Source organism: Erpetoichthys calabaricus, chromosome 7 (genome assembly GCF_900747795.2).
Source record: "Erpetoichthys calabaricus chromosome 7, fErpCal1.3, whole genome shotgun sequence".
NCBI classification, from domain to species: Eukaryota; Metazoa; Chordata; class Cladistia; order Polypteriformes; family Polypteridae; genus Erpetoichthys; species Erpetoichthys calabaricus.
The window spans coordinates 171,287,527-171,303,808 of NC_041400.2; the positions used below are offsets into that span (position 1 = coordinate 171,287,527).

General features: G+C 41.6%; 1 protein-coding gene across 1 annotated transcript in view; it reads right to left on the reverse strand.

Annotated features, from left to right (window-relative positions):
- The window catches only part of arsb (arylsulfatase B), a 235,442-nt gene that overhangs the window by 135,220 nt on the left and 83,940 nt on the right, over positions 1–16,282 (reverse strand). The window contains exon 6 of the mRNA XM_028805715.2: positions 12,360–12,430. Coding sequence (XP_028661548.2) covers positions 12,360–12,430 — 71 coding nt within the window. The remainder of the gene's footprint in view (positions 1–12,359; positions 12,431–16,282) is intronic.

Consider the following 16,282-nt stretch of genomic DNA (forward strand, 5'->3'; position numbering starts at 1 on the left):
AGGACACCGCCCTGTCATCTGTCTGGCCACCCTATTGGTTACCGAGCTACGTGAATGGCCCATCAATCACTTCTGCTCCCTCCTTCAATTGCATAAAGTTCATTCTCAGCACAGTGCAGAACATGTAGGTTAGCGTAAAATTAACAAATATGAACAACTAAAAAAATCATTGACAAAGAAAAAAACATGTCGACTAATTTTCTTTTTTCTATAACATTACAAATTTTCCATACAACCCGTCAAGGTATTTTTAAGATTTTTTTTTTTTTTTTTTATTGTAGTGGGATTTTTTTTAGCCCTAAACACTGATACATTGAAATCTCTTTTCTTAGCCAATTCCTATTGAACTAGATGTGCTGTAAATGCATCCAATACATACAAGTACTAGAAAATCAACAGGTTTTGTCACTTTTATCAAGACATTGCACATGTTTTCACCAGCATCCCTATTGGGCATTTGTTAAATGTTCTTTTCAGAGAGCCCTAACAATTTAATTTTTTTCCCATTTCTTAGAGAAACTGTTTTTTTTATGGAAAAATGGATTAAAGGTCTATAAAGTCCATTTCAATAACCTTTTTACTGTAATCATTTTTTTTACTGAACAAGATTCAACAAGAAAACAAATTAACAAGTTACCATATTTTTAAATTATTATGTGACTCTGAGACAGGCCGTCTTGAGTATCACACACAGCAAAAAAGTTCTTCCTTTTTTAAGGCAAAGTTCTTCACTACACCACAGTAGCTGAGGTGCTTAGCTAATTTATGAGAAAAGTAAGCCGGAAATCCCCAATGTACTTTGGCAGTGTCCCAGTCCTCTAAAATGCACATTAAGTATTAAACAGAAAACCATATAATACTGAGAATTATTTTATGGTGATATCCGCAAATATTTTACATAAGCATATAATGTAAATAATCATAATTACAATGCTGGTAAAAAAGTATTCACCTCTTTGGAAGTTTTCACTTTTTTAACACTGATCAACAGAAAAAGGTTCTTTAATGTCAAAGAGAAAATAAAACAATCTAAACTGCAAATCTTTACTAACAAGGTGATTGCCAACCCAAGGCACTTTACATGATGGCTTTGTGAAAGTTATGGTTTATAAAAACAAATCGCTATGAGATTGTGGCACCTGGACGGGGCTCAAGCCCGGCCGGGACGCCCAGGAAGACAGGAGGAGGGTTCATTCCTCCTCCAGATCGCGAGGGGGCATCCGCCCTGGTTGTATTGGGGTGACCCGATGCCTTGGGGACCCTGGACCCCAGCGCTTCCGCCACACCCGGAAGTGCTGGGGGGAAGAGAAGAGGGGACACCCGGAGTGCTTCCGGGTACGCAGCCGACACTTCCGCCACACTGGGGAGTGTCGGTGGAAGATTGCTGGGGAGCACCTGGAGCACATCTGGGTGTGTATAAAAGGGGCCGCCTCCCTCCAGTCATTGACAAGAGTCGGGAGGAAGTACGATGATGTCGGGAGGAAGACAAGGAGGCGGCCTGAAGAAGGCATTGTTGCGAGGCCAGGACTTTGGGGTCTCTGGGGTCTGTGAGCACAACAAAAACTCTGTATATATTGTAAATAAACGCGTGTTGGGTGACATGAGCGTGTCTGCCTGTCTGTGTCCGAGCCAGTCTCCACAGAGGTGTAAACAATTCAAGAGTTACCTGAATGCAAAAGAACATTTCTCATGATATGAAGTCAGGCCGGGTCTGAATCCTTTCCACCTTATTTTTATCCTTGTTCCACATCTAGGCCTGACTAAAAATGAAAACCAGAGCCAATTCAGAGACTACAATTCCCATCAGGCAGCAGAAGTCTACCGGGGTTGACGGAAAGATGCTGTTATCAATATGCACTAACTTTTGTACTGGCCGAAGCGGGATCACATCTAAAACTGGAGGTACAGGGTTTACTTCCAAACTAATTTGGATAATAGTTTGATTGTCAGGTGGCACAGTGGTAGTGTTGCTACAGTTTGGTACATCCTGAGAAAGAAAGCAAGCACTGGTGAACTCAGCAACGCAAAAAGACCTGGACGTCCACGGAAGACAACAGTGGTGGATGATCGCAGAATCATTTCCATGGTGAAGAGAAACCCCTTCACAACAGCCAACCAAGTGAACAACACTCTCCAGGGGGTAGGCATATCGATATCCAAGTCTACCATAAAGAGAAGACTGCATGAAAGTAAATACAGAGGGTGCACTGCAAGGTGCAAGCCACTCATAAGCCTTAAGAATAGAAAGGCTAGATTGGACTTTGCTAAAGAACATCTAAAAAAGCCAGCACAGTTCTGGAAAAACATTCTTTGGACTGATGAAACCAAGATCAACCTCTACCAGAATGATGGCAAGAAAAAAGTATGGAGAAAGCGTGGAACAGCTCATTATCCAAAGCATACCACATCATCTGTAAAACACGGTGGAGGCAGTGTGATGGCTTGGGCGTGCATGGCTGCCAGTGGCACTGGGACACTCGTGTTTATTGATGATGTGACACAGGACAGAAGCAGCCGAATGAATTCTGAGGAGTTCAGAGACATACTGTCTGCTCAAATCCAGCTAAATGCAGTCAAATTGATTGGGCGGCGTTTCATGATACAGATGGACAATGACCCAAAACATACAGCCAAAGCAACCCAGGAGTTTATTAAAGCAAAGAAGTGGAACATTCTTGAATGGCGAAGTCAGTCACCTGAACCGAATTGAGCATGCATTTCACTTGTTGAAGACTAAACTTCGGACAGAAATGCCCACAAACAAACAGCAACTGAAAGCCGCTGCAGTAAAGGCCTGGCAGAGCATTAAAAAGGAGGAAACCCAGCATCTGGTGATGTCCATGAGTTCAAGACTTCAGGCTGTCATTGCCAGCAAAGGGTTTTCAACCAAGTATTAGAAATGAACATTTTATTTCCAGTTATTTAATTTGTCCAATTACTTTTGAGCCCCTGAAATGAAGGGATTGTGTTCAAAAAATGCTTTAGTTGCCTCACATTTTTATGTAATCGTTTTGTTCACCCAACTGAATTGAAGCTGAAAGTATGCAATTCAACTGCATCTGAGTTGCAGTTAGAAAAACGTTGTCTCTGTCTAAATATTTATGGATCTAACTGTACAAGGGGTGTATGATATTGCCAAACCCATAAGAAGAAATTTCTCTTTCTTTCAATTGCCAGTATTCGGGGTGTTCTTCTCTGGGCTGGTGATAAGACTGTCCCTCCTAGTATTGCAAGCAATCTTTGCTTCCGTTTGGGAGACGGGCAACTGACAGGAAAATGGGAAGGGTAATCACCTGGATTGGGGCAACTATAGGGGGATAACACTGCTCTCAGTGCCGGGTAAGGTCCTTGCTAGGGTCGTCCTCAATAGGATCCGTGATTACTTTCTCACCTAGCAACAACCGGAGCAGTCTGGTTTTATGCCTAAGAAGTCTACCATCGACCGCATCCTGGAACTGAGGGTTCTCATGGAGCGCAAATGAAAATATCAGCAGAGTTTCTTGGTGGGCTTTGTCAATTTTCATAAAGCGTTTGACTCAATTGATCAAGCTGCCCTGTGAGACATCCTGAGACTTGGCAGGATTCCCCCGAAGTTGCTGGATGTCATGGCCGGCCTGTACACTGGTACTGTGACTGCTTTGCAGAGTGGAGGCAGAATCTCTGCACTTTCCCAGTTGATTCTGAGGTTCATCAGGGGTGTGTTCTTGCTCCTCCTCTGTTCAATGCTTGTTGGGCAAGGTCGTGGGGTCCAATGGCTGTGGAGCATCTGTTGGTGAAGAAAGATTCACTGATCTTGACTTTGCCAACGATGCTGCGGTCTTCGCAGAGTCAATGGTGGCTCTGATCTGGGCTCTCGAGAGACTGAACGAGAAGTCTAAATGTCTGGGCATGCAAGTCTCCTGGACTAAAACCAAAATGCAGACCACTTGGGCACATCCATCAGCAGTTTATCTGTCAGTGGAGAGAATCTGAATCTCGTCAAGAGGTTTACTTACCTTGGCAGCAACATTCATGTCTCTGGTGACTTTTCCTGTGAAGTCAGTAGGCAGACTGAGAGAGCATATGGGGGGGTGGGGGGTCATGAGGTCACTGGAAATTGGGTGTGGGGTGCTCCCAATGTCTCTACAAAAGGACATGCGAGACATGGATGCTATCCAGTAACCTGAGACAAAGACAGGACTTCTTCAGTACTGTGTGTCTTCAGAGAATCCTTGGGTACCACTGGTTTGACTTTGTATAGAGCACGCGGTTGCTCATGGAGTCCCGAAATGAGTCATATTACCTGCACTGTGAATGAGAGTCAGTTACGGCACTACGGCCATGTGGTGCGATTTCCTGAGGGTGGTCTGGCTCACCGGATCCTCACTACAGAGGGCCTGAGTAGCCATATCAGGCCAAGGGGACGCCCACGTAACACCTGGCTGCAGCAGTTAGAGGGTCAATTCCAGAGGGTGGGACTGGACCGTGTGTCTGCCTGGGGGGTTACCAACCAGAATCCCGAGCAGTTTCGTCGTGCGATGGGTGTGGCGACGTGCTGTACCAGTGCATGCGCCCCAACCTGACCTGACCTTTCAACTACCCACAAAACTTTTACTTAGCTTTGTGGTTTGAAATTTCATACAAACCAAAGTTTAATGTCAATTTCCTGAACCTGTATGCAAATGTATTACCTTTGTGTTTACTGCTAAGTACCCTGAAATGCACTGGCTACACAACTGCCACCCACCAAACCCATTATTTTCACATGTCAAAGGAGACTATGATCAATCGTCGGTAAGGACGGTTCCATAAGTAAAGTGTTGCCTTTTCAAATGTTGCATTTCAAAAGACTCTGGCACTGCACTCTGCTCTCTATGCCCAATTCCAGTGAAAATGATGATGGCTACAACAAACCCTCCACTCACTCAGCAGACCGTACACAAACTTCACATAGAAAACTCAGGTTAGATTTGTTGACTTACTGCCTGTGGACAACGTCAATGAGTCGCCTGCTAAAAACTAGTGAAAATCACACATAATTCAAAATATATTTATGACCGTCCACAAGTCACAGCTTATTTAAACCAAGGGCATGAAATATGATACAAACTGTATGGAGTCCATAAAAGGCCACAGAATTCAAAGGTACGGTGACAAGACAGTGATGGAAAAAATAAAGAAATGCAGCCTGTTGCCTTACAGAATCTGATAGTCCTTCGCTGCAAAGAGTTAAAACTGCCCCAATTACATAATTAACTTTGATTTACCATCCAAAAACTAATAACACACATTGACCTAAGTCTATGGCAAAACTTCTGGGAAATCCACCAACTGACATCATACTTCCAGATGCCAAACTCTCAAGGCTTTAAGAAATAATGAAATCTGCATGTATACTTTCAAAATTCTGTCTCTGTTTTAGGGGAGCAAAAAACATACAAATACCCCCCACCCCCAAAGTATTAACTGCCATGGCTCCTTAAATTTCTCTAAATCACTGAGTGCTTTGGAAAGACAATGTGGCAGCCAGCCAGTGTATACTGTATACTGGGAGTCCTGGAGGTGCAGAATTTCATGCACAAAAACAGAGATAGCAGAGCGGGAGATGTGCTGCCAACAAAAGAAAAAATGGCAACAAAAGCACAATTATGCAGGGTGAAGGGGTTATGGCCTCTATTCATGTACAACTGTTTCGTAGGTGTCAGCACTGCCCTCAGTGCCCCCACTGGGACAATTAGCCAAAGAGGGATATAAATAGGGAAGCACTGAAAAGACATACATTTTGGCATTAAAAGGGCTGGTGTCACAACCATTTACATTCGCATATATTAGGGAGATTCGTTAGAAGGGCCTGACTTGGTGGCATGCTAAAAACACTCAAGAGAAGATCGATAAAAGCCTTTAGTGAGAAACGGCCATGCTAGGGCTGATGAGAACAACTCCTACAAGCAATGGAGCAGACTGAAATGAGAATGGAAAACGATGTACAGCTTAAGCTAAAATGTTTAGTACATAATACACAACAGTCTACATACTACTGTAATTAGCCTAAGCCAAGTCTCGGTTTTATTTATTTATTCCAGCAGCCATACACTTAACATTTACAATTACTTATTTGGCTGATGCCTTTATCCAAGGCTGCTTACAACATTTGTGATACGATTGGTTACATTTTTTTACATTTTTTTAGTTTTCCAATTGGAACACCGGCAGCTCAAGTGACTTGTTCACGGTCATGAAGTGTCAGTAGAGGGATTTGAACCCACAACCTCAGGGTCTGAAGTCCAAAGCCTTAATCACTAAGCCACACTGCCTTCACAACCAGTAATCCACCAGAAGCTAAACATGTCTGAACCCGGCCAGTACTTGGACAGGAGACCAACCAGGGAAAGGTTTGGTGGCAGCTGGAAGAGGTGTTGGTGAGGCCTGCAGGGGCTGCTTAACCTGTGGTCTGTGTGTGGATCCCAATGCTCCAGTGCAGTGATGGGGATACTGTGCTGCAAAAATTGTGCCATCCTTTAGATGAGGTTTAAAACTGAGGTCCTGACTCTCTGTGGTCATTAAATAATAATTCTTTACATTTATATAGCACTTTTCTCACAATTCAAAGCACTCTCCACACAGAGAGTACCCGGGAAGCGAACCCACAATCTCCTTACTGCACAGCAGCAGCACTACCACTGTGCCACCTGTGAGGAAGATTCCTGGGCATCCTTCATAAAGAGTAGGGTGTAACCTGAGGTTCAGGCTAAACTGCCCTCCATGGCCTAATCATCCTCTGCCCCTTATTGGCTAATTATCTCTCTCACCACTTCACCATGAGTGTACTGGCATAAAAATGGCTATCTTTTTGGAGGCTACATATTAGTGGTGACTGTAGTGGCTCCCCACTCACTATGCTATATAAATGTGAAGAACTGTCATTAAGCCTTAATTGTTTCAATGAACAATTAGCAAAAAAGTCTCATTTATTAGCAGACACACCTCTATGTAAAAGTGGCTGTTTTAAAAATAATTACAAACATGTTAGATTGAAAGACGAGCAGAAACATTCAGTAAAATGATCAAACTCACACATAGAGTCTTATGAAAAAGTAAGCACTCTCTGGGAAATGTTTCTTCTGTTTTAACATATCTGGACATATCAAGATTTGACCTTCATTTAAATAGTATCTGTAGATATCTCTCTATTACAAAAAAAAAATCTTGGCAGGGAGACAAGGGAGACGAGACATGATCTTCTCGGAAGACAATTTGATGTCCCGCGAGAGACACTTTAACGTCACGCGAGACAACGCAGTGAGACAGAAGGACAGCTGCTGTACAGGCTTTTGAATGATCGACGTGCAGTGCGACAATCAGAACACGCACCTCAGCAGCAGCAGCACAAAGCCAGCAGCTGATCCGTTCACATCTCCTTAGCATGCGTTCAGCTCCCCCCCTTCACAACGCGAGCAGGAGAGACGCGAAGTGGCAGGAGTGTAGCGCGCATCCGGTGGGGTTGAGCAAAGCGATCGAGACCTGATCATCTTGGAGAGACACTTGGACAACACGTGAAGCTGCACATTACAACCTTAGGAAGCAAAACCCGTGAGACGGTGACTTTTGCACATCACGCCCTACTTACAAACAATTTAAAACAAGTTCACGGACATCTAACCTAGCAGTTGTTGGAATGTTTTTGGTAGACACACTTCATGTGTTCCCAGCTCTTAAAACAATGACAAGCGACAAACAGAACACGCAGCTCGCCAGCAGCAGCAGCAAGCCAGCAGCTGATCCGTTCGCATCTCCTTAGCGTGCATTCAGCCACCCCAACCCCCTTTATGACGCGAGCGGCAGAGACACGAAGTGGCAAAAGGACAGTTGCTGTACAGGCTTTTAAATGATCGACGCAAAGCGCGACAAGCAAAACACGCAGCTCACCAGCAGCAAGACAGCAGCTGATCGACCACAACTCCTTAGCGTGCGTTCAGCCCCACCCTTCACAACGCAAGCAGTGTTTAAAGTCCCGCGAGAAAGAGATTTAACCACGCCTGGGGCAGGAAATAAAAGACAAATATTGTTTTTACAAAAGTTTTAAAGTAAAAGTGAAAATAATGCACATGTAACAATTCCCATGAAAATAATAATCTCTTTAAATTGCATATCTGGTAAACCAAAACCGGGAGTGGGCGAGCGAAGCAAGCAGGGGGCGGAGCTCAATAGTAATAAATATAACAAACATCATCCTATGCTTACATTTGATATTCCTCTGTATAATTTAAATAAACATACATGTAAATTCATCCTGTGAGTGCAATAGAAGACAGACGAGCATCCTAGCTTGACAATGACATGAACTTTTACCAAAAGTGCCAGGGCATTAATGAGTGGAAGCCAGAAGACAGGAGCAGTTCCATCCCCCATATGTTAGGTGGCAGTAGTTCACTGGAGGCATCCCAGCTTGGACACCCACAGGGGTCATGGGAACTGAAGTTCGGAAGAGCAAACCTGGGTGCTGCAAAGGGGTGCTAATTGGGGGGAGAACTGCCCTGGTTCTCCAATAACCCAGATGTGCTTCCTACAAGTCATGCTGGGTTACCAAAACCATTCTGAGTCCAGCATTAAAGGTGGAAGGAGAGGAAATGAGTTAATTGCTTGTATGGTTGTTTCATTGTCAAAAGGTGCCTGGTGGATTAAAAATCCATTATTTAAACCTGTGACTATGTTGGGCATTATTGGGTCTGTGGTTTGGGGCCCAGTGGCACCCCCTACTGGTTACAACCCCTACATTTATCAATACATTAAATATCTAAAATTAGAAGTGGGGTCTGTATTTATCAAGCGTCTTAGAATTACTGTACGAATTGCACCAAAAGTCACACTAGATAGATAGATAGATAGATAGATAGATAGATAGATAGATAGATAGATAGATAGATAGATAGATAGATAGATACTTTATTAATACCAAGGGGAAATTCACATACTCCAGCAGCAGCATACTGATACAAAAAACAATATTAAATTAAAGAGTAATAAAAATGCGGGTAAAAACAGACAATAACTTTGTATAATGTTAACGTTTACCCCCCCGGTTGGAACTGAAGAGTCGCATAGTTTGGGGAAGGAACAATCTCCTCAGTCTGTCAGTGAAGCAGGACATTGACAGCAGTCTGTGGCTGAAGTTGCTCCTGTGCCTGGAGATGACACTGTTTAGTGGATGCAGTGGATTCTCCATGACTGACAGGAGCCTGCTAAGCGCCTGTTGCTCTGCCACAGATGTCAAACTGTCCAGCTCCATGCCTACAATAGAGCCTGACTAAGATAATAACTTGTCCTTTCTCAGAGTAGGACATGAGAGGTATTCATGCAGTGTTCTACACCCATTCACAGTCCCAGCAAGGAGTAGGAGGCCATGTCTGAGAATGAACGACATCATGACTTCATGACAGCCCGAGCAACAAACTGGAGGTCTTGATGGTATTTTGTAGTTTTCTGATACAACAATATTGAGGCTTCACAACAAAGATAATAATAATCAAAGTAGAAGAAGATAAAGAAGAAGCAAAACATAATAAGGTAGGATATTGCGCTAAGCTGCATGTAATTGTTGCCACTTTGCTGCACTAAGAATAATATTCCCAAAGAATACCGAGATGTAAATGTCAAGACACACATTGAATGGAAGTAAACCTCGATAACAGGTACGTTTGTTTAATAATGAATGCTCCAGGGATTGTTCCTGCGTTGTGCCCTATGCTTGATGGGATAGGCTCCAGCTTCCCTACACAAGATAAATTGGGTTCAGAAAATGGACAGATGGATGGTCCACAGCCAAGCTTTCAGATGACTCACCTTATCACTGTTATACCTACAGAAAAATAACAGAAACTGAAACTAGCCATGTCTATTCTTGCAGTATTTCTGAAGTCACGTATACTATTCTATTTTTGTGTCCCAATCATCTTCTACTGTGCTGTGCCACATCTCTCCGTGCTTCCCCCTTTATCTTCTCCAAGGCTGTATTTTCCCAATGCCCTGGGAGTCTCTACCTGCATTTTTGAATCTTCCCGGGCCTGTATGTTGTAATGGGAATGTTCCAGGGGTTTGTGGAATGCAAAGCTTAGTGTACCCGTGTAAAACATCGCTATCAATCACCCAGTCAGTCCCGCTTATCTTCTGGGATAACATGCAGGCTACTACAGTACAGCTTTGCACCCGTCACCACCTGTGTGTTGATACTGTGCTATCACGTCTGTTTCACATATGTGTGCTTACCGACACTTGGGGCAATCATCTTCATGTGTGTGCCGATCTACATGAATGCAGCTTACTTTAACATTAACTCATGTGGTGGTAATGACTAAAGAAAGAGGCCATCACTTAGGATGTGGCTTGTTCAGCAGAAGTTTCTTGTATAAGAGCACAAAAATGTATAACAGCCATATCACAGTTCTGGGAAATTCATTTGTGATTCTGGCCACTACACGGTCTGCATGGTCTGCAGATTTTCTCTGTGTCTGCGTTGGTTTTTCTCTAGGTGCTCAGGTTTCCCTACAACATCTCGAAGATGTACAGGTCAGGTCAGCTGATAACTTGAATTTATTCCTGTAAGAGTTGATTTCTGCATAGTGCCTGATGTTACTGGATGAGCTTAAAGGGAGACTGTATCCAATAATTCAAATGCTCGTTCACATCTGGACACGTTCCATTTTTGTTCACAAGGGTGTTTTCTGGACACAAATACACAAGCGTTTTCTGAGACTGGTCGGCTACACATGTGGATTACGTAACACGAGTAACGTGAGGTTTTTTTCATGAACTTTTTAGCTGTTGTCCAGAATTGGCCACCATAGGTACCTATTCTATGAGAAATCTATGATCTCCTTTCTGCATTAAAACATCACAATTAAATGTTGGCTATCACTACAAACTAAATTGGATAAGTAAAATAAAAAATATATAATTTTGGGTGGAGTATTCCTTTAAGGTTTTGTATTTGTTTTTGTTTTAATGTGTTATTAATTTAACTTCCATTATGTTTTTTCGCTGTTATTACAATGACATCACTACCAGGAATACATTCATATTTAATTTTTCACATTTCTATTGTGTTTGTACACGTTTTATAATTTTTATTCCTTGTTGTGAACTTTTTTAACCATTCTCTGTGATCTTCAATGGGCACCGGCATTTCATGGCTATTGGGTGTGGAGCTTTGTGGGACAACGTGGCGAGCACCAGCACATCATGTGACCTCGGTATGACCATATAATAAAAGAAGCAGCAAAGCGTCCAAACACTGGCTAATCAAAGGGAAGACTTTGTGAGAGATTAGCATTTCACCACTAAGTAAAAAAAAAAATTTAATGAATAAAAAGAACAAATCAATGTGGGAAAGGCTTTGTGGTTTTGCTTTTTTGGAAAACATTCCTGTGACCCGGGTTTAGAGTAAGGTGCACTGTACCTCCTGTCTATCATAAAAGACAACTGAAGGGTGCTGGTGTCAGAAAGGGCATCCGGCAGTAAAAATATCTGCTTTGATTCGATAACAACTTGGGGAAGCAACTGGGTAACATAGGTGAGGCTGGAAAATGGACAAAAAACCAGCAGGGAGATTTGATAAAATTAACCAAACGTTTCCTGGAACAGGATGGATCAGTACTCCACAACACTTTTATTCATTTCTTTCTAAATATTTAATAGGAAAGATACATGATGATGAGTAAGTCTTATAAAACTGCTCACATGTTAACTGTTTTGCTATTTACATGTCCCTATTAAATTCAAGAAAAGGAAACAATTGTAAAAAGTAAGTGAAGTAAAAAGATGCAAAAATCAAAATGCAGAGAGTGACATTACTACTGTAAAGGAATTGAGTATCTGTCCAAAATTCACAGAAAAGAAAAACTCATACTATTAACAATTTCAAAGACATTAAAAAAGATTATAAACTAATTAAATGCTTTTCTAATAATAACAAATGGCTTCCATTGTAGGAACAAATTGGCCCCATGGGAACTGCCTTTGAGATACCCTGTGCTCTGGAAGCCAACATGCACTAAATGTATCTTCAAATTTGCAAAAGGATTATTCTTAGCAATCCCACCCTTGTCACTGGCTGCCACTGCAGGTCTGTCCACGTTTTTGGCTAGCAGAGATCTTCTCATTTAGAAAAAAATGAGAAATATATTTGATAAACCACAGGACATAGGGGTCACATATTTGCTATCTTTTCTAAAATGCAAATTCTTCATAAGCTCGTACTTGACATATAATTTCATGTCTATACTTCAGATGTCAGGCTTTGGCTAATGCATTATGACATTTCAACATTATATACATTAAGTAATAAGATGGAGCAAAAAAACAAAGACATTAGCTCAAATACTCACATGGGGCGATGTCCACATACAGTGGGTCAATATTATGCAGTAGCTCCTCTCTAGGAGAAGGTGCTCCTTCACTGTAACAGAAACAAATGCAAAATGGAAATATTAGGAATTTCTAAAAAATCTATATCAACAATGCACTTTCATCTATCTTAATCAGTGACATTATTTTCTAATTTCATCTTCTGTGTCCGAAGTTTTTTTCTTTTTTAGTGTTTCCACATATTCTGTTCAGGGTTTTCCATAACACTAATTTACTTTGGGTATGCTTGTGATTTTTTTATACCTAACTAAATAAACACCTATTTGAAATAAATTATTAACTCAACTGTAATGTAAGATTTATCCATCCATCTACCCATTTTCTAAACCTGCTTATCCAGAACAGGATCACCGGGAAGCTAACAAGCATTGGGTACCAGCCCATCCATTGCAGGGTGAACACATACACACCAGGGTCAATTCATATTTATATGTATGTATATACAGGTATACTGTTTTTATAAGCCAGTAAGTAAAAAATTGTGAATTTCCCCTTTGGATTAATAAAGTATCTATCTATCTATCTATCTAAAAGATAAACTGACTAAATCCAGGTGTGTAAATATACTAGACACTTACCTTTGGAGACTCAAAGCTGTAATTGCCAAAAAAAGTGGCTCCTACAAAGTACTGAACTAAGGGTCTAAAATATGTACAAGAATGAGAGATTACAGTTTTTGATTTTATCAAATTTGCAAACTTTTCTAAAAACACAACTGCTTTAAGAGAGACAGAGGGTTTTTAAGTAATCAACAGAAGTTGGGACACCTGTGCAAATTGTTGCTTCAACTTGCAGAGCTTAACTGACTTTAATAGCTGCAGAAGGTTGTAATCTATTAGTTGTTCCCTGAAGGAGGCCCATTTCTGATATTCTGAAATTTCCTTTTTTTAGTTTTTGCTAACCTAAACTTTAAATGTAAACTTCTGGCAGTTTACTGCTTACCTTTTCACCATTGTAGGTCATTAATTGCATTTCAAGTGTTTTAAAAGTTTACACCAGTAAAAAAAAAAATATATATATATATATATATATATATATATATAAGCTCTCTATAAAAAAAAAATCTCGCGACGATACAAGACTTTTTTCCGGTGACGAGACATGATCTTTTGAAGATAGACAGAGAGACACTCTCACGTCCCGCGAGACGGTCAAGTCATGTCATACTTACAACCTTTGGAAGCAAGTCCTGTAATACACATGCAGAGCAGGTTAGAGATAGTGGAAGTAGGAAAATTCAAAAGTCTCAAAGAAAGGAGAGTAAATAACGTAACAGCGAAAAGAGATCGAATAGTGTTTGAGGATGTCTGGGGGGAGAAGAGAGACAAGGCAGTGAGACAAAAGGACAGCTGCTGTACAGGCTTTTAAATGTTCAAAGAGCCGTATGAAATACAGATCACACGGCACGGCAGGAGCAGCAAGCCAGCAGCTGATGGAGCAAAGAGGAGGTATTTATTTCCCATTGTATCACTGTTTAAGAGGGGTTTCAGAGGAGCAGCCGTGTCTACTTGTGGTGCGTTCAGCCCCCCCTCTTCACAACGGCGCGTAGCGTTGGCGGCGGGGGGTTGGAGGGGTTGGCAAAGCAAGGTGTACTTTAACATATGGTTTGGGGGCAGGTGTTAAGATGTTCTATTCCACCATTGATCTGAGGTATGGCTGTTTGGAATTGGCTTGTCTCAGAAGCCTTTAAGTATCATGATGTCCTATTGGCTGTAGGGGTTGGACAGAGAATTTATAAATGTATGTGTTTAACCTCACAATCTCTCTCTTGCTAACCTGTGATGATGTAGAAGTATCTCTCTCTTACCAACCAACATATGATGAAGAATGATGATGAAGACAACACAATGAAGAGCACAGTTTAGCAGCCATTTTGAACAGACATATGGCTGAAAGCTGAGCACCAATGATGCCTTAACTAGAGACATTTAAGTAACTGCAAGTCTGTGTGCTGCCTGAACTACATATCCCCATTTAATCAGGTTGTATGGTTGCCAATATTCAAATGTACTTTGCATTTTGTTATTATTTCTGAATATTATCAATAATACATTATTTTATGTGTAACTTAACTTCTGCTTGTCTTTTTACTACATCTAATTGCCTGATATTATAGATATAGAAGGGAAGGTGGGGATAAGTTATATACAATAATACCTTATAAACAGTGGTAAGTCTGTGACATTAGGCATTCTAAGGCTACATATTAATAACACAATAGGGGAAAGTAGAGCAATATATATATTACTCTACCAAGACAAAACAATCACCCATCAAGATCTTTTCTGTTTACTTTGGCGGAGAGATGCGGCATATCTGTGAGCCTGCTATTGCCCCGTACAGACGGGGAGATCACACTTCAGGATGCTCTTCGGCTTGCTGTCTAGTTGTAGGAGGTCCCAAGAGAGTTTACAAACCTCACATTTTCTTGAATGAGTGCTGCACTAATAGGAATGTTTCTTGAACGAGCATCACTGAACCACATAAAAACGGCTTTTTCGACGTCTTCAAATGCAGCAGTTCACATATGTTTGCAACCCAAGATTTTTCTACTTTTTTATATACACACACACACACACACACACACACACACACACACACACACACATAGTATATACCCGGGGTACTCAATAGGCGGACTCCGGTCCGCATCCGGAACCAAATACGGTTAAATCTGGACCGACACCAAAACAAGCATGCAAATTTAATCATAATCCAAATGAGTTCTCAATGAAGTGCGCAATTGTGATTCCGCACGATATATCTTTGAGGTTTCTACTCGGTTTGGTTGCTTCATCTATGTCCAATCACAGCAGCTGTAACAGTATCGTCATAGCAACGTTCCCACTACTCCCCGCCTCCCCCCCAATACTCGCTCGCTCGCTCATTCACGGCAGCCAGATTTATGTACCGGTCATGTGCTCTGGGTCAGGCCGGTGAACAGGCAGTCTCATCACTCACAGGCAGTGCAAATTTCGATAACTGAATTTTTTTTTTGCTGACTGAAAGTGAAGATGGATGGCTCAAGACAGTACATTGATAAGAAAAGTAAAGTTGATTTTGAAAACCGCGAATTTAAGAGTGAGTGGACAGAAAAATATGCGTTCGTGCTCCCCGTGGGAAGCAGAAAACCAATGTGTTTAATCTGCAACGAGACGGTAGCAATAATCAAAAGTGGTAATGTGAAACGCCATTATGAAACCAAGCATGCACATTTCGAACAAAATTACCCTCAGAACTCAGAGGTAAGGACCATAAAAATAAACCAGCTGAAATCATCATATGAAGCTACAAGCAGTGTAATAGTTAGACCAGCCACACAACAGGAGCGGGCAACAGAAGCCTCACTAAGAGTAGCATGGGTCCTGGGAAAAAACAAGAAACCCTTCTCTGATGCTGAAGTAGTCAAAGAGTGTATGAGTGAAGTGGTGACTGCTCTGTTTGAAGGGACTCAAAAGGATGAAATAATCCAGAAAATAAACCAAATACCCTGTTCTGATTCCACTGCTGCAAGACGAGCTGAAATACTCGCTGATGATTTGCTTGAACAACTTAGTTCTGCTATAAAAAAAGCCAAATTCATTTCATTGGCTGTGGATGAATCCACAGATATCACGGACAATGCACAACTCATGGTCTTTGTCAGATTTTTTGATGAAGAAAAGGGAGTATTTCATGAAGATGTTTTGGGTCTCACAAACCTCCATGGACACACAAGGGGGGATGATATCTATGAAGCAGTGACACAGATGCTTAGAGACAGAGCGATAGACCTGAAGCATGTTGTTTCCATTGCTACTGATGGCGCACCATGTATGATTGGGAAAGAGAGGGGATTAGTGTCACGCTTGAGAACTCACCACCCTGACCTCATGGCATACCA